Raw genomic sequence first — 20,052 nt, 5'->3', positions numbered from 1 at the left:
CCTCTAGTTTACTCAGTAAGCCTAAAATGCCTGCTGTGGGCACATTCCAGACACTGAGATAACACTGAGTGAGGATTTTGTCTTGTGATGAAAAGCACTCCAGCCCAGCCCCAAGGACTGAACCAAAAGTTGAAGGGATGTGGGTTAAGGATTGGAACACAGTGGAAGTGAGTGGTGAGGACTTGGGTGGGTGGAGGGGAGGCACAGATATTTCAGAAGGCACAGGGTGCAGGGTCTCCTCACTCCAGGTCTGTATTCTCTCTGCAGAATGACATCTTTGAGTGGTCCAGAGACCACCGGGTCCACCACAAGTACTCAGAGACCGATGCAGATCCTCACAATGCCCGGAGGGGCTTCTTCTTTTCCCACATCGGGTGGCTGTTTGTCCGCAAGCATCGGGATGTCATCGAGAAGGGGAGAAAGCTGGATGTTACTGACCTGCTGGCTGATCCTGTGGTCCAGTTCCAAAGGAAGTAAGTAAACAAACCTCACCAAGTGCTCCCTCAGGGCACATTTCCAGAGACAGAGAACACAGTGGGAAGTATGACTTAGAAACAAATGTGTTGGTTTCCCCCAGTCTAGACTAATGAGAAATATTGTACCATAAAGACTGCCTGGGATAGGACTCTCATTCCTCCATGTACTAGCTAATGATTCCATACTCTAACCAGAGCTCAGTTTCAACTAGCAAATGAGAGCAATAATATCTGTTTCATAAATTTATTTATTTCCCTCCCTCCCTTCCTCCCTCCCTCCCTTCCTTCCTTCCTTCCCTCCTTCCCTCCTTCCTTCGTTCTGAGTTTTTTTTCACACATGAGAGACAGAGACCAGAGCACCATTACATTCTGGCAAATGACAGTGTCCAGGATTGAACATGGAACCACTGAGGCCTCAGGCTTGCATGTCCAGAGTGCTACCACTGTGCTATCTCCTCAACCGTTCTTGCAGTCCTCATGGAGCACAATTAAAAAGAAAACACTCAGCACATAGTAAGAGCTTAGAGAAGGCTAGTAATTATTTTATTTATTTATTTATTTATTTATTTATTTATTTTTGGTCATCACCTGGGCTTCTCTGCTCTAAATCAATGTTTTTAGATACAGAGAGAGAGAGAGAGAGAGAGAGAGATTGAGAAAGAAAGAGAGACTGAGGGAAAGAAACAAAAACACCACAGTACTGAAGCTTCCCCCAGTGCAATGTTGGATTGGTTCAAACCTGAGTTGTAAGCATGACAACACAGATACCCTCCCAGATGAGCTTCTGAGTCTTCCAGTGGTTGCTATGTTTATCCAGGCAGTTACATACTGAGGATTCTGCATGCTTCCACCCCCTGCTTCTGTTGGTTCCACCATACAGTCTTCTGGTATGCTTAAATACAGCTCTTTTGGGTGGACACACCCACCAGTCAAAACACCCAGTATTATTAATAGCTAAAAATTTCACAGAAGAAAATACAGAATGTTTTCAATCACCAGTTCGGTGGTTTGTTGTTTTGTATTTTTTTTTTTTACTAAGAGCAAAATAATTTTGAGAGTAAAATATTAAAGGTTGTTAAAGAAAATCTGCAAGATTCTGCTTATCTCCTATGCTTTATGTATATAGATACACATTTTGCATGTTATAGTGCGTATGCAATGTTGAGTGTCTCAGTTTATTTTACTATGACTCTATGATTAGATTTGTAGAAATGGCATTGTTACACAATTAATAATGCTTTGGGACGGTCAGGTCTTAGATTAATTTGAAGAACTCAGATCAGAAAGCAAAGGATCTTCTATTTTATCAAGGAGAAATGATAGAGGTATAATATCTTGAGTTTTTCCAGCCATAAAAAATCATTTTTAAAAACATCTTTACATTTTTTAATCTTTATTTATTGGATAGAGACAGTCAGAAATCGAGAGGAAGGGAGAGACAGAGAGCTAAGAGACAGAAAGACATCTGCAACACTGCTTCACCACTTACAAAGCTTTCCCTCTGCAGGTGGGGACTGGAGGCTTGAACCCAGGTCCTTGTGCATTGCAATGTGTGCACTCAACCAGGTGTGCTGTCACTCACCCCCCCAAAATCTTTACCTTTAAAAGTGTGGTAATCATGGGGTAGGGCGGTGGCACAGTGGGTTAGGTGCACGTGGCGCAAAGTGCAAGGACTGGTGTAAGGATCCTGGTTCGAGCCCCCGGCTCCCCACCTGCAGGGGAGTTGCTTCACAGGTGGTGAGGCAGGTATGCAGTTGTCTATCTTTCTCTTCCCCTCCTCTCTCCATTTCTCTCTGTCCTATCCAACAATGAATGACATCAACAATGGTAATAATAATAACCACAACGAGGCTACAACAAGGGCAACAAAAGGGGGAAAAAATGGCCTTCAGAAGCGGTAGATTCATGGTGCAGGCACTGAGCTCAGCAATAACCCTGGAGGGAAAAAAATGTGGTAATCTGATTTATTATGTGTGTATGTATGCAGAGTCCATGTTTCAAGAGACTATTTCTTTTCTTTCTTTTTTTAAATTTTATTTAATAATGATCAACAAGACCATAGGGTAAGGGGTACAGTTCCACACAGTTCCCATCACCAGAGTTCTGTATCCCATCCCCTCCATTGGAAGCTTTCCTATTCTTTATCCCTCTAGAAGTATGTACCCAGGGTCATTATGGGGTGCAGAAAGTGGGAGGTCTGGCTTCTGTAATTGATTCTCCTCTGGACATGGGTGTTGGCAGGTTGATCCATACCTTTTCCTAGTAGGGTAGGGTAGAGACTATTTCTGAGTGCAGGCAGAGGGACAAAGGTGAGCATTTTTTTCATCAGCAGTTTAGTGTTGAAAGCTGTCATAAACCATCCACTCATATTATCAGCTCACATGTGCCTTGAGCTCCTACTAGGAATCAGTGATGAAGACACTACTTTAACCACCACTCTCTATTCCCTTAGAATTTTCAGGTTAGCAAGGAGTCAACAGATTAATTCACAAGTACTCTAGTGGGAGGAGTGCTATAATAGGGAGGTACAGGACCCCATGGGAATATGGAGAAGGATCTCCTAACCACACTATATAGGCTGATGTGTAAAGCAAAGCCTGCAGATGGAAGCAGCTTCTAAGCCAAGGCCTGAGAGACGAGACTTGAGCCAGATGAGGATAAAGACAAGGATATTTAATGTTGGTCATTTCATAGGACTGGATAGTGCTATAGGACATAGAACTAGACATAGAACATAGGACATAGAACTAACCTGACAGGTTATTTAGCCTCATGCCTTTTACTATTCCTATGGGAAGAACTGTTAAATTACAGATAGAAAGTTGGGAATAAAAGTACCATCTTAGTCTGTTGAAATTACGATGACAAGAATACTTCATAGACAAGGAATCTTAAGCAACATTTATTTCTCAATTTTGGACACTGGGAAGTCTAAGATCAAGGGATAAGCACATTTGGTTTCTGGCTAGGACCCACTTCTTGGTCCACAGATGTTTGTCTTCTTACTATTTCAAGACAGAGAGGCCATGGGAACTCTCTGGGGGTCTATTTCCCTGTTTTTTGTTTTTTTTTCCTTCCTTTTTTTCTCTAAGTCTCTCTTGTTCAATTTCAGTTTTATTGAGGGAATAGTGGTTTACATTGATGTTGTTAACGCAAATGTATTTATCCACATTTCTCCAAGTTAGGAGTCCATCAGTCCATCTCACCCTTAAACATGCCATCATCCTGCTCCACCGTAGGGCACTAGAGCCACAACCCTTATGGCTTCTCACTTCCCCCTTCTGAGTATGGGGTCTCTTTCATAAGGACAATCATCCCATTCATAGGGGTCTCAAACCTTACAATCACCTCCCCAACCCCAAACTTCCAATCACCATCTCATTAGGAAGTAAGGTTTCAACATTGGGAATTTCAGGGGATCAGAACTATTCAGTTTACAGTAAGTAGTACCTCTTAGGTTATTTGCTTAACCTTCTTTTGATTACACTTTGCTATTTAAAAGGGGGTATGAGCTTTCTCTGGTGTGTGGGTGAACATTCTCAGAAACCGTAGAGATTCATAGATTCAAATAAGGCCAGAATCACTGAACTTAAAAGAAGAGCTCTTCTGAGATACACAGATAACTCACCATTGGATATTTTACATGTGCCTGAAACCAGTAGTTCTGGTTCCTGCTCTTCAAACCCTGCAGCAGAGATAGAATGCTCAATGAATGACATGTTGAACCTAAAAGCATGAGCTAGAGGAGTGGAGGAGCCAGTGGTCCTGACAATCAGCTCTTACCCTTGCTACCCATAGACTGAGCAGAGAGTTTCCTGAGGACTGAGACAAGAGACCCACTTGTTTGAGACCCAATCCTGGGTCATTGCAGTGGCTCATCTTCCAAGGTTCCTCTCCAGCTTCAAATTCCCACCTGTTCCTCCTTGGCTATCTGTAGACAGCAGTCTGTGTCTCAGCATCAAGGGTCAGGGCTTCTGGCTTAGTCCACTGCTCTCTTTGGGTGCATTATTTTAGCAAACAGATGAAAAACTTCGAGTTTCCTCAAACAAGCAAATGTGTAAATGACAAAAACCAAGAGTTTAGACTCTTCCTTCAGTCAGCACACTAATACCAGTCTCGTATTTGGTTTGAAAAAATGTCTACCTATCTATCTATCTATCTATCTATCTATCTATCTATCTATCTATCTGTCTTCCTATCTATCTATCTACCTATCTATGAGACAGAGAGAGAGAGAGAGAGAGAGAGAGAGAGAGAGGAAGGAAAAAAAGAAACCAGAACATCATTCTGGCACATGCCATCCTGGGGATTACATTCAGGACCTGATGGTTGTGTGTCCAATGCTTTATCCACTGTATCACTTCCAGGGTCACATTACTATTATATTTGATTAGTGAAAGTGTGTTTAACCATTTCCCTTTCTCAGCTATTTCACTTAGTATAATCTTTTCTAAATCTATCCATGTTGTAGCACGAGGCAAGATTCTTCCTTTTCTTATAACTGAGTAGTATTCCATTATGCAGATATGATAACTTTTTTTAAGCTTTATTATTTTTTTTAAATTTTTTATTTATAAAAAAGAAACACTGACAAAAAACCATAGAATAGGAGCTGGTTGGTGGCACACCTGGTTGATCACACATGTTACAATGAACAAGGACCTAGGTTCGAACCCCTAGTCCCCACCTGCAGGGGGAAAGCTTCACAAGTGGTGAAGCAGTGCTGCAGGGGTCTCTCTGTCTCTCACCCTCTCTATCCCTCCCTTCCTTCTCAATTTCTGACTGTCTATCCAATAAATAAATAAATAAAGATAATTTAAAAAAGAAAAAAAAACCCATAGGATAAGAGGGGTACAACTCCATACAATCCCCACCATCAGAACTCCATACCCCATCCCTTCCATGATAGCTTTCCTATTCTTTATCCCTCTGGGAGTATGGACCCAGGGTCATTATGGGGTGCAGAAGGTGGAAGGTCTGGCTTCTGGAATTGCTTCCCCGCTGAACATGGGCGTTGACATACTCCTAGCCTGTGACACAACTTCTTAGCCCACTCATCTGTCATTGAGCACTGGGGTTGGTTCCATGCCATGGGTATTATAAATAAAGCTAGTGTGTGTGTGTGTGTGTGTGTGTGTGTGTGTGTGTGTGTGTGTATGTGTCCATCCACTCCACTGCTTCTTATTTCTGTTTGGTTTGACCATTGTCTGCACTGTTTGTTTCACATAGGCCCTTGATGGTCATACAAAAGTGGGATCAAGTGACCCTCAAAGAAGCATGGGGGCTGTACTATAAGCAGAGCCAGAGTGTGTATTTTCTAGATGTGAGCAAGGACTCCAGCATACGCTGCCACAGCCTTAACCTGGCTTCTCTTTCTAGTCTCCACATTAACCCCTGCTAGCCAAGTCAGTCCCAGACCACCAAGTCTGATTTTTTTTTTTTTTTTTTTTGCTTCCCTTTTTATCTGTCTGATTCTTTCTGTTCCCACAGTCTTTGTCTCATCACCTGCTGGAGGACTTTGGGACTTTGTGCCCCCTCCTCTGTGCCTTTCTCCCCAGGGGGACATTTTCTGTCACATTTTGTTCTCAGTGCTGAGATGTTCTTCCTCCTTCCAGCTTTATTAAAGAGCAAAAGCAACTTAGCACATTCCTCAGCCAGACTTTTTTTTTTTTTTTGGCTGGGAGATGAGGGATTTTTGTCTTCACTTCATCATCTTGCTTTGGTTTACTCTTTTTTGTGTGTTTCTTGTTCTTGTAAATAATCCCTCTCCTTGAGTTTTGCATTGTGGAGGGGGGCATCTGGCTTTGACAAGCAACTTGAGCCCTAGAGTCTTTTTTTCCCCCTCCCACCTTTCCCTCACCTCAAATCATGTCAGCTGATCTTGATTCTGTGAATATTCTGAGGATGAAATAAAAATAATCATTTTCTTTGGATAATTTTCCCTGAACCTAGTTGTCAGAAATTAACATTCTGAATCTCTGAGGCTTAAAGATGGGACTAAAAATTGTGCTAAAAACTGTGAACTGTGTTTAATTAGATCCCTTGTATTAAAAGTCAGTTGGAGAGGTAAGTCATCCTTTAAAAACTCTTATTAAACCCTTGGAATTTCTCAGGAGATGTTGATTGCTGCAGTCAAATAGTAGAATTATGCTCTGGGATACAGGACAGGGATGATTCAATATGAAGTTGTAGCATCAACATCAGAATTTCCCTATTTTCACGGTATAACGTCTGGGGAGGGGAGAAACCAGTGTAGCAAATAATTCCATAGCTCATTTAGACTTTTACAAAAATTCCAAGTCAAAATCAAAATGTCATTTGTTTGCCTCTGTAAGGTACTTTTCTTGCTAGGAGCTCTCACATGAGAGAGCAAGAAAAAAGGAAGAGAGGAAGAGAGAGAGAGAGGCTGTGTGTAGAAACACACCCACAGTATTAGCAGTCATTTTCCTTTCGCTACATGGACTACTCACTTCTTTCTACATGTGAAATTCCCCTGGCAAGATACGTAGACAGTTTCTCAAATGTTTGGAATCAACAGGTGTCAATGAATTTTGGAAGTGCTGTTTGCAAAGTGTTATCTTAGTTTCACTGTTGATGGTAACACAGGCATCTTTGATTTACTTCAATAGCCAATGAAAGCTGCCACGTATTTGTTACCTGCTATGTACTTACATTATATCTTTACCCAAATTGTCTTTCCGCCTTCCTATGACTAGCATATAGACAGTGGGACATAGCCTCTACTTTTCCCCTTACCTTCCTTTTTTTTTTTCATCAGACAGAAAGAAATTGTGAGGGAATGGAGATTGAGAGGGAAAGATAGAGACACCTATAGCACTGCATCACCACTTGTGACACTTCCTCCCATCGGTGGGAATCAGGGGTTTGAATCAAGGTCCTTGCACATGGTAACATATGCACTCAACTGGCTGCACCATTACCCAGCCTCCTATTGACCTAGGTTCTAAATTTGATTTATAAACATTTTGACTCCCCATTGTCTTTACTAATCAACTAAAAAAAAAGAGTAGCACATACTGGCAATAAGTTACACTTCTTCTAGTACTATATAATTAAATTTAATTTATTTCTTTATTGGAGGATTAATGGTTTACAGTCAACAGTAAAATACAGTAGTTTTTACATGCGTAACATTTCCACATAACAATACAGCCCTCACTAGGTCTCCCTCTGCCATCATGTTCCAGGACCTGAACCCTCCCCCCACTGCAGAGTCTTTTACTTTGCTGTAATACACCAACTCCATTCCAAGTTTGACTTAGTGTTTCCCCTTCTGATCTTCTTTTCCTTTTATTTTTTAATTATCTTTATTTATTGGATAGAGACAGCCAGAAATTAAGAGGGTAGGGGAGATAGAGGGCGAGAGAAAGAGAGACACCTGCAGCCCTCCTTCACCACTTGCAAAGCTTTCACTCTACAGGTGGGGACCAGGGGCTTGAACCCAGGTCCTTGAGCACTGTAACGTGTGCTCAACCAGGTGCACCACCACCCAGCCCCTGATCTTGTTTTTCAACTTCTATGAGTGAAATCATCCCATATTCATCCTTCTGTTTCTGACTTATTTCACGTAACATGATCTCTTCAAGTTCCATCCAAGATGGGCTGACAACGGTGAAGTCACTGTTTTTAATAGCTGAGTATTATTCCATTGTGTATATAGACCACAGCTTACTCAGCCACTCATCTGTTGTTGGACACCTAGGTTGCTTCCAGGTTTTGGCTATTACAAATTGTGCTGCTATGAACATAGGTATACACAAATCTTTTTGGATGTGTGTGTTGGGTTCCTTAGGATATCTGCCCAGGAGAGGAATTGCAAGGTCATAGGGTAGGTCCATTTCTAGCCTTCTGAGGGTTCTCTAAGACTGCTCTCCACAGAGCAATTGATATTCCCACCAGCAGTGCAGGAGGGTTCCTTTGTCCCCACAACCTCTTCAGCATTTGTTACTCCTACCTTTTCTGATGTATGACATTCTTACAGGAGTGAAGTGGTACCTCATTGCTGTCTTTGTTTCTATTTCTCTGATAATCAAAGGCTATATTATTTTATTACCAAGGCTGAGACAAAATTTTAGTTACTGTTAATGTAAACTCTTTTTCTATTATTTTTTACTCTTTTTAACTTATTTACTGTTGGACAGAGATAGAGAGAAATCGAGAGAGGAGAAGGGATAGAGAGGGGAAAGGGACAGAGAGACACCTGCAGCCCCTACTTCACCACTTGTGAAGCTTTCCCCCTGCAGGTGGGGACCAGGGAATTGAACCTGGGTCCTTGTGCACTGTGACGCATGCTTTTAACCAGTTGTGCGACCACCTGGCCCCCATTAATGTAAAATTTAAATAATTATAAATGTAAAAGCAAGATTAGAGTTTATGACAGATGTATACGTGTGAGTTTCATTCTCATTAATGCTTTTTAAAAATTTTTATTTATTGGGGGATTAATGTTTGATAGTTGACAGTAAATACAATAGTTTGTACATGCATAACATTTCTCAATTTTCCACACAACAATACTTTTTTATAGTAAATTCTTGGTTTTCTTCCTAAACCATATGGAAAAAATTCCTCTGGTATACTTGGGATAATTTCTCAGAATAGACACTTCTTCAAGGCATATATATATATATATAAAATCTTCACCTTCAAGGCTTCAGCTAGAAGAAAAATCATCAAAGACCCCATAAGAGTCTGCTGAATCTGAGGCCAGGTGGGGGTGGCTCACCAGATAGAGCACACGCATTACCATTCATAAGTACCTGGGTTCAGGTGCCTGCAGGAAAGGGTAGAGCAATACTGCTAGTGTCTCTCTCCTCTGTATCTTTCTCCCTCTCCCATCTCTTTGTCTGTCTCTCATTTTCTGTTAAAACAAACAAACAAATAGCTACTTAGACCTGTAGAGTCATGCAGACACCAAATCCCATAGCCATAGCCCTGATGGCAAGAAACAAAAATAAAACAAAAACTTTTTTCTTCCTTTTCTCTCTCCCTCTCTCTCCCTCTCTCTCCCTCTCTCTCCCTCTCTCTCTCTCTGCCTCCAGGGTTATCACTGGAGCTCCTGGAGGCCATTTTTCCCATTTTGTTGCCCTTTTTTTTATAGTTGTTATTGTTGCCATTGCTGTAGTTGTTGGATAGGACAGAGAGAAATTGAGAGAGGAGGGGAAGACAGAAAGGAGGCGAGAAAGACACCTGCAGACCTGCTTCACCTCCAGTGAAGCGACTCCACTGCAGGTGGGGAGCTGGGGTCTCAAACCGGGATTCTTCCACCGCCATGTGCACTTAACCCACTGCCATACCGCCTGGCCCCTAAAAACCAAAACTATTTTTAAAAAGACTTGACTGAATCTGGATTACTTTTCCGATCTATTACCATTGGCTTATACATCACAGGAAAAAAAGTTCTTTTTGTTTTTTCATTGTGTTTTGCTTCTTATCATTCAACAGAACTAAAAAAAAGTGGAGAAAGCTTTTCATAATAGAAAATTGATTATGGGGAGTCGGGCGGTAGCGCAGCGGGTTAAGCGCAGGTGGCGCAAAACACAAGGACCGGCATAAGGATCCCGGTACGAACCCCGGCTCCCCACCTGCAGGGGAGTCGCTTCACAGGCGGTGAAGCAGGTCTGCAGGTGTCTGTCTTTCTCTCCCCCTCTCTGTCTTCCCCTCCTCTCTCCATTTCTCTCTGTCCTATCCAAAAATGACGACAACAACAATAATAACTACAACAATAAAACAACAAGGGCAACAAAAGGGAATAAATAAATAAAATAAATATTCAAAAAAAAAAAAGAAAATTGATTATGTAATTATCCAGCAATTAGCACACAGCATTTCTCTAACTTCAGAACTCTTAAATTAGCATATTGTCGTTAAAAACTACTTAAACACTACAACAAGGGCAACAAAAGGGAATAAATAAATATTTTAAAAATTACTTAAACAGGACATAAAAATGAAATTCCATTTTTTTAGTAGAAAAGATGATAATGTAATGAACTTATATTATTTGAACATTTTTTGAACGTTTTTGAAGTGAAAATAAACTTGAAGAATAAAATAATTCATAATGCATAAACATAGAAAAAATGATCAAAAAGTTTGCTGTATATCTTTTTAGAGTTTTTTTTCCCAGTGAATCCTGTCATACTTCGAAAACAGGAATTTTCTTAACCCTCACTAATTTTGGAAAATCCTTGATCATTACCCTTCCTGTTTTACTTTCATCTTGTTTTCTTCTTTCAGGACTCTAGTAATACATATGTCCAGCAATTTGTTATTGCTCAACACTCATAGAAATACCTTTTGTTTAATTCCTTTTTTTATTCTAAAAGGCATTTATTGATTTATTTTTATGAGAAACTAAGTGTGTGTGTGTGTGTGTGTGTGTGTGTGAGAGAGAGGGGGTAGGGGAGGCTGGGGCACTGATCTGTTGTGGTCTGTATAGTGTTGAGAATCAGTTCTGGGGCTTCAGGCCTGCAAGTCCAGTGTTCTACCACTGAATCATCTCCCTGACCCTAATTCATGTACGTGTGTGTATGTGTGTATGTGTGTGTATGTGTGTGTTGTGTGTATGTGTGCGTGCATGTGTACGTGTGTGTGTATGTGTGTGTGAACACAGAGGCTTCACCACTCCAGGCTGAATTTTTCAGATAAAAATAGAGGTAGAGACAAAAAGAGAAAGGGGAAAAATATCACAGCACAAAAGCTTCCCCAAGTGCAGTTGGGTCCAGGCTCCAACCTGGGTTATGCACACGTTAAAGCAAGTTTCTTCTCAGGTAAACTACTTTGTTAGTCTCCTTTTTATCTTTATATTTCTTTAGAATATCTTTTACTTTGATAATGTGTTCCTTGGCTACTTCTGGTCTATTGTTGAGTGCATCAAAGGAGTTCTGCATCTATGATACTGTTTCTTATGTACAGTAGTTTTTCCCTTTTTATGCTTTCTCTCAGCTGAAATATCCTGTCTATGCTTACTATTCACCTTTCCTACTGGATCACCTTAATATGTTAATAACAGTCATTTTACCTTCCTATCTGGTAGTTGTAACATTTGGGTCATATTGTATTTAGATCTGGTTTTATAAATTTATGTCTTGGCAGTTTTTTGTTTGTTTGTTTGTTTGTTTTTGCCACCAGTTTTCACTGGGGCTTGGTGTCTGTATATTGACCCTCACTGTTCCTTTCCAGAGACTTTTTTTTTATGGAAGAGGAGAGACAGAGAGAATGAGGGAGAAAGTGACAGAGAAAAGGAGAGGCACCTTTAGTACTGCTCTATCACTTGTGAAGCTTCCCCACAGTAGGTGGCGACTGGGGTCTGTGTGCTCTGCCAGGTGAGTCACCACCCAGCCCTTGATCCAAAATTCTTTTTTTTAAATTGCTGTAGTTATTATTATTGTTGTTATTGATGTCATCGTTGTTGGATAGGACAGAGAGAAATGGAGAGAGGAGGGGAAGACAGAGAGTGGGAGAGAAAGATAGACACCTGCAGACCTGCTTCACCGCCTGTGAAGCGACTCCCCTGCAGGTGGGGAGCCAGGGGCTCAAACTGGGATCCTTATGCCAATCTTTGCACTTTGTGCCACGTGCACTTAACCCGCTGCACTACTGCCCAACTCCCCAGAAATTCTTAATTATATACTAGACATTGTGCTCAGAAGAACAGGGAGACTAGGTAATTTCAATCAATTAAAAAGTGGACTTTTGACTGGTACTAGAATCTGGAGGGTTTCTATAGTCCCCAAGCAGCTTAAAGACTTTCTTTGTAAGAGAAGACTCTAGAGAAAGCCAGGCTTTGGCCCTGCTTGCTTTTCTGTGCAGCGGAGAGGGGGTCTCTCCATTGCACAGAATACCCATTGAAGATATTTAAAAACAGAACAGAAGAAAGTGCTTATAGATTGCTTTGTATTTGATCTTTAATGTATTCACTGGGACACACTAGCCCACACTTCTCCTTCAGTCATCAATACATTTTTAGCTGATCTCTGCTCATTTACTTATATGGGAAGCACCTCTTCTTGTACTCTGCCAGCAGTGCAGCAGTTTGTGGATGGGCTTATCAATGTCTGCAGTTAAGTTTGCTGTTCAGAACTGTGGCCTCAATTCTCTAATGAGCTAAAAAAATTATTATTTTGTTTGTCATTTTACCCAAACTCTTCATTGTTCTGATGGGAGAAACATTCTCTTGTGATGTTCTGTATACTGAGTGGAGGCAGAACTGTGCATCTTATTTCACAATCTGCAGTTGTTACCTGATAAGTTACTGAGAAATCTTTCTTTTTTAAAAAAAAAAATATTTTAAATTATTTATTGGATAGAGACCGTCAGAAATGGAGAGGGAAGAGGGTGATAGAGAGACACTGCAACACTCCTTCAACACTCTCAAAGCTTTCCCCATGCAGGTGGGGACTGGGTGCTCAAGCCGGGGTCCTTGCACATTGTAACATGTGCACTTAATCAAGTGCCCCCTGAGAAATCTTTCTAGTTTTAATGCCTACTTGAAATTTTATTGTAAGGATGTAGCACAACTATTTTTTTTTTATTTATAAAAAGGAAACACTGACAAAAACCATAGGATAAGAGGGGTACAACTCCACACAATTCCCACCACCAGAACTCCGTATCCCATCCTCTCCCCTGATAGATTTCCTATTCTTTAACCCCAGGGGAGTATGGACCCAGGGTCATTATGGGGTGCAGAAGGTGGAAGGTCTGGCTTCTGGAATTGCTTCCCTACTGAACATGGGCATTGGCAGGTCGATCCATACTCCCAGCCTGTCTCTCTCTTTCCTTAGTAGGGCAGGGTTCTGGGGAAGTGGGGCTCCAGGACACATTGTTGGGGTCATCTGCCCAGGAAAGTCCGGTTGACATCATGTTAGCATCTGGAATCTGATGACTGAAAGAGTTAACATATAGAGCCAAAAAAATTGTTGTCTAATCATGAACCTAGAGGCTGGAAAAGTTCATATGAAGAGTTAGAGTTAGAGTAACAAGGGAGAGAGGGATCTATTCAAGATTAGGCCTGTCATATCTGTTTGAGGATTTCAGAACTCCCCGACTAGGGCCCCAGCTGATGGGGTGGCCTGACAGTGACTAAAGAGTCATCGTTAAAGTATGCCAGTCTGTTCCCCTTATTCATCTTTTGTAGTCCTTACTTTGGTAAGGTTAGCTTTGGAGTGAGTGAATGAGTGAGGGAACTGTAATAGGAAGTAGGTGAGGAGGGTATCTAAGTCTAAGTAAACATTATTTCATTAGGAACTTTATGGTGTCTTTTTAGGTCTTTCTACTTGCTTGCTGCATATTATTGTGCACTGCAGATTATTGTGCACTTTTGCTTTCAGGTATATATTTTGCCCTAATTTATGAATACATGTGAACATATGCCCTATCTCATGGGACCAGAGCACTGCTCAGCTCTGGCTTATGATGGTGTGGGGAATTGAACCTGGGACTTAGGAACCTCAGGCATAAGTGTTTCTTTGCATAATCAATATGCTATTAACTCGCACCCTCTGTAACTATTTTTGAAGAATATGGAAGGGTTTTCATTCCTTCTGCAACACACTTAGATCAGCCCAGGTTCAAAACTGGTTCCTACTGCATTGGAGGAAGCTTTGGTGCTGTGATATGCTTCTGTCTGTCTCTCTGTTTCTTCTAGCTGAAAACAAACAAATAAACAACAACAACAAAAACAGCTTGAAGTAGTGAAGCCTTGGCTGTGATAAAAAACAAAAAGAAAGAAAGGAAATGGATGAGAAGGGAAGGGGAGAAGGAAGGGAGGGAAGGAAAGGATTGTTTTACAATGCTGTGATGAGCAACTTTGTATATAAATCCTTGACTATAGCTATGATACTTTTCTTTTTTTAAATTTATTTTTATTATCTTTATTTATTTATTTATTTTTAAATATTTATTTATTTTCCCTTTGTTTTTGCCCTTGTTGTTTTATTGTTGTAGTCATTATTGTTGTTGTTATTGATGCCTTCGTTGTTGGATAGGACAGAGAGAAATGGAGAGAGGAGGGGGAGACAGGGAGAGAGAAAGATAGACACCTGCAGACCTGCTTCACTGCTTGTGAAGCGACTCCCCTGCAGGTGGGGAGCCGGGGGCTTGAACCGAGACCGTTATGCCGGTCCTTGTGCTTTGCGCCACCTGTGCTTAACCGCTGCGCTACCGCCCGACTCCCATCTTTATTTATTATATAGAGATAGCCAGGGATTGAGAGGTAAAGGGGCGATAGAGAGGGAGAAGACAGACAGACACCTACAGCACTGCTTCACCACTCGTGAAGCTTTCCCCTTGCAGGTGGGGGCTATGATACTTTTCTTTAGCTCAAGTCAGAGTGGTTGAGTCAAAAATATGTAAAATTCTCTGTTCCAGGTGGTTATAATTTTTTCTCTCTTTTCTTCCTTTCTTTCTTTCTTTCTTTTTTTCTCTCTTTCCTTCTTTCTTTCTAATGAAGGTAGAAAGGGAGAGAGGAGGGGGGTCGGGTGGTAGCACAGTGGGTTAAATGCACATGGCGTCAAGCATAGAGACCAGCGCATAAGGATCCCAGTTTGAGCCCCCGGCTCCCCACCTGCAGGGGAGTGGCTTCACAGGTGGTGAAGCAGGTCTGCAGGTGTCTTTCTCTCCCCCTCTCTGTCTTCCCCTCCTCTCTCCATTTCTCTTTGACCTATCCAACAATGACAGCATCAATAACAACAGTAACAACAACTTCTTCTTCTAGTGTTTGCCCTTCTTCCATAGCCAGTCAACAGCATCAGGTTGAAAGCTGTCAGGAGCTGCTTGTTGCTGGCTTTGAAAGTGACTGGGATCCATGTGGATTCAGTCGGCTAGGAAGGATCATCAATTTCCCCAATGAATGGGTACTCACGGGATGCACCACGACAACAATAATAACCACCACAACAAAGCAACAAGGACAACAAAAGGGGGGGGGAGAGAAAGAAAGGGAGAGAGGAGAGACACCTGCAGTACTGCTCCACCACTCATGAAGCTTCCCCACTAAATCCAGGCCCTCACTCATGGTAATATGTGTACTCTATGGGCAAGCTGTCACCCAGCCCCTAACCATTTGCCTCTTAAAAGTGATACTTAATCCTCCCAACTCTAATTCTACCTGTCAAAGACCAGACACCATCTGCTCTCATTGAGAAAAGATATGACAAAGTTAGACCATGAAGCTCATTTTCCTATCCAGAGCCCTTTTGTTTCTCATGAACAAGAAGGCAGTAGACTGGTCACCACTGAATCTGATGCTGAGACAGGCAAAGTAACACACAACAAGTGTTATAGATTCTCCATTCTTACTCTTCTCAGTGCTCTGAGCTGGAGTATACCACTTCATTGAAAATGATATTCATTTTAGTATTATTTTGCTGCACACAAGATTCTTTCTAAAGAACCCAGCTGTTAGTAAATGAGAAAGAGAGTACTACAGGACAAATTTTACATAGGAGGTGTCTGGAGCCACAAATGCATATAGTTAAATCAAGTAGGGCCTGCAAAGTAGTTTACTTGGGTAATCTACCGCTTTTTCATGGAGGGGACCCAGGCTCAAGCACAGTTCCTTCTGTACTTGGGGGAGCTGTGGTGCTGTGATTTCTTTATCTCTCTGTTCCCCTATCTATGTAAAAAGTTAGCCTGGAGTGGTTAGCCTTGATGACAATCAAAAAATAAATGAAGTAAGAAATAGATTAGTTAGCTGAAAAATACCCATTACTTACTGTCAACTGATATTTGTTGCCATGAAATGATTTGTGAGGTTGACATTCTTGTGGCATCCATTTTGAGAAAATTTTGAAAGAGGTTGAGTCCCTTTTTAAAATTGAAAGAGTACGAGTTACATATATTTGTGAAATGTAGGTACATTTGTTCTCTCATAATGTATTCTGCTAGTGGCAATGTATTATGGAGACCCCTTGTCAACTGACAGCAGAAGTGGAAATATTGTCCTAAGTAATGAATTTGTTGATAGCTACTCCATTATCCAAAATGTATATTTAGATTAGCCATGTGTAGACTGTCATGTCAGAACTAGCAGGGAGATTTTTCTTGACATGATTTATTCTGATTACTCAGTCCCCATCTTACCATGTTATATTCTATTGAAGGTGTCAGGGAATGATTAGATTGAGAGCTTGGCACAATTTGTTGAGGTTTTATTTTTGGCACCATTTACACAGGAGCACTAGAGAAATTAAACCCTTGCTGAGCAAACCTGGGTAGAATTCTCTATTTCTCTTCTCTTCTCTTCTCTTCTCTTCTCTTCTCTTCTCTTCTCTTCTCTTCTCTTCTCTTCTCTCCTCTCCTCTCCTCTCCTCTCCTCTCCTCTCCTCTCCTCTCCTCTTCTCCCTTTTCTTTATAAACTGGAAGAATAACAAAAATCAAAGAAGTGTCCTCAGCCATAGGCTGCACTGCTTTGTGAATTGTGTCAAGTATGCACACTGAAAAATAACCTTTTCTAGAGTGTGCTATTTGACCTTGTTCTCTACTTACTCATATCACCCCTACCCCCAACATTCTGCTTGATACCACATGCCCCTTCTTTGTCCCTACAGGTATATTGAAGGAGAGAAGACACACAACAGTAGGACTTGATTGTATTATATAAAGTAACAATAGTGATATATGTATTGGGTTGCCAGAAAAGTCATTATATATTTTATCAATGGGGCTCTGTGCTAGCATTATGAATCCACCACTCCTTCTAGCCACTTTTTCTTTTTCCCCCTTTCTGTTTTATTGAATAGGACAGAGAAATTGAGAGGGGAGGATGAGATAGAGAGGGAAAGAGGAAGAGAGACATCTGCAGACCTGCTTCACCACTTGTGAAATATCCCCCACCTGCAGGTGGAGAGCTGGACCTTGAACCTGGGTCCTTACAAATGGTAATGTGTGCATTTAAATGGGTGCACCAACACCTGTCTCAACTCAATATATATATGTGTGGCATCATATAAAGTAGCAGATGCTCATTCAGAAATCAAGCCATTTTTAGTATATGACATAATTTATATTAGCATTTAGGTTATTTATCTATTCATTTCATTTAGTCAACATGAGAAATAGCTGTGGAGAGGTGAAATCCAATCTCAGAATAAAATGACCCCACTTTTGCCATTCTTTTAAGTTTTTTCCATATAAGTAAGATGGTGATAGTGATGTTATTTGCCTTACAAAATCACTGGGTGAATCAAATGGCTGATTTATGTAAAAGTGTCCTTCACAGAGGAGCTGTGAAATAAATATTAATTTAATCCACTCCAGGTACAGCACTTGATGGATCGATCATGTTCTGTTTATGAAGAACTTAGATTCAAAAGCCTGTTCATATATCCTTTTTTCATCAATTCAACACAACTAAAAGGAGTTTAAGCTACCAATTTTTAGGTGTATTAGTATCTTCAAACATAAAACAGCTCTTTTTTAAACTTTAGTGTCACTTTATTGAGCGAATGTTGATTTACAGAATTGTTGTTATTACAAGGATCCATTTGCACATTTTCCCAAGTCATGTGTCAGCATAGTTCACCTTCCCCCAAACTTCTATCTGCTCCACCAGAGGAACTTAAATTCCCAACCTCCCCTTTAGTGTTCCTTCCCTTTTCTGAGTCCCCCACTTGGTTGAGGTTTCACATTGTATTGCCTCTTGCTTTGACTACTTAAGAGTGAAATCATCCAGTATTTGTCCTTCTCCTTTTGGCTTATTTTGTTCAACCTGATTTCCTCCACTTCGATACATATTGTAGCAAAAGAGAAGATTTTCCCATTTCTGACAAATGAATAGTATTTTATTATGTTTATATAATGTAGTTTCCTTAACCACTCATCTGGACACTGATGAGTATCCTTTTCTCCCAATTTTTTAAAATTTATTTTTTATTTAAGAAAGGATAAATTAACAAAACCATAGGGTAGAAGGGCTACAACTCCACACAGTTCCCACCACCCAATCTCCATAACCCACCCCCTCCCCTGATAGCTTTCCCATTCTCTATCCCTCTGGGAGCATGGACCCAGGGTCATTGTGGGTTGTAGAAGGTAGAAGGTCTGGCTTCTGTAATTGCTTCCCTGCTGAACATGGCCGTTGACTGGTCGGTCCATACTCCCAGTCTGCCTCTCTCTTTCCCTAGTAGGGTGGGTCTCTGGGGAAGCGGAGCTCCAGGGCACATTGATGGGGTCTTCAGTCCAGGGAAGCCTGGCCAGCATCCTGATGGCATCTGGAACCTGGTGGCTGAAAAGAGAGTCAACATACGAAGCCAAACAAATTGTTGAGCAATCATGGACCCAAAGCTTGGAATAGTGGAGAGGAAGTGTTAGGGGGGTACTCACTGCAAACTCTAGTGTACTTCTGCTTTCAGGTATATATTTTGCACTTGTTTATGGATACGTGTGAACATATGCTCTCTCTCACAGAACCTAGTTTATATCTAGGTTTTGGGACTTTGTTAGAGAGTGATCCACCTGGGATGGAATTAGAGAATGCTATGAAAGGAAAGGTCTCACCCGAGTAATGAAGCTGAAGAGTTGTCATTCCACACCTGAAGTCTCTGGACACAGTCTGAGCTGAAGCATGTTGAGGTAGCAATCGTTGTGTTGATTAGGTTGCGCTTTTCTCCCAAATTTTAGCTCTTACAGATAGTGCTATCGTAAACATAGGCATATGTAAGTCTCTTTGGATAATTGTTTTCAGGTTCTTTGCATAGATACCTGGGAGAGGAGTTGCCAGATTATATTTAAACCAAGAAGCTTTAAGGCTGACAAGATAGCTCACTTGGATAGTGTGTTTGTTCTTTTCCTTTTTTTTTTTTTTTTTTTTGTATTTTTTCCAAAATGATCCATGTGGATTCAGTCGGCTAGGAAGGATCGTCAGTTTCCCCAATAAATGATCATTCTGATTTCCATGTACTGTATGTACCATGCACCAGATTGTTCCCTGTGCTTACGATTTCTCTCTCTTAGATCTTGACATGTGATGGAATTTGAGACTCTTGAGAAGCTGGCCCAGTAACATTTGGTAAATGGCAGAGCTGGAATATGAGGGACTCTGTCCTAACCCAGAACATATATTCTTTCTGTTAAGTTAGACTACAATCATCTTCATAGAGAATGTTTGCTTTCTTCCTCCTCCTATCACCTACTTACTTTGCTTTTCTGATTTCTATTCACTGTCATACTGAGTGATTCAAAATAAGAAATTATTCTTACATACAGTCTCATGTATAAAATCTTTTCATGACTTTCCTTAGAGAAAAATTACAAAGACCCTACCTACCAACACCCATGTCCAGCAGAGAAGCAGTTACAAAAGCCAGAACTCTCATCTTTTGCACCTCATGGAATTTTGGTCCATACTCCCAGAGGGATAAATGATAGAGGAAGTAAACAAGAGGGCTTTGCACCCCAGTCCACCAGGACCCAATGCATTTGTCACCTGGAATCTTGTGGGTTTTTTTTTTAATCATCAATGAAAGGGAATCAAATCTAGAAAACACCAGTTTTCTAGGTATGGTTTTGCTTATCAGAGAGAGAAGAGGAAAAAAGGAAAGACAGTTGAAAG

At 41.0% G+C, this 20,052-nt stretch overlaps 1 protein-coding gene across 1 annotated transcript in view; it reads left to right on the top strand.

The window, feature by feature from the left end:
* Positions 1 to 20,052, top strand: part of SCD5 (stearoyl-CoA desaturase 5) — a 185,424-nt gene that overhangs the window by 131,887 nt on the left and 33,485 nt on the right. Inside the window, exon 3 of the mRNA XM_007518509.3 lies at positions 268 to 473. Coding sequence (XP_007518571.1) covers positions 268 to 473 — 206 coding nt within the window. The remainder of the gene's footprint in view (positions 1 to 267; positions 474 to 20,052) is intronic.

The sequence above is a fragment of the Erinaceus europaeus genome, chromosome 3, assembly GCF_950295315.1.
Source record: "Erinaceus europaeus chromosome 3, mEriEur2.1, whole genome shotgun sequence".
Classification (NCBI taxonomy): Eukaryota; Metazoa; Chordata; class Mammalia; order Eulipotyphla; family Erinaceidae; genus Erinaceus; species Erinaceus europaeus.
This window is presented reverse-complemented; position numbering and strand designations above follow the sequence as displayed.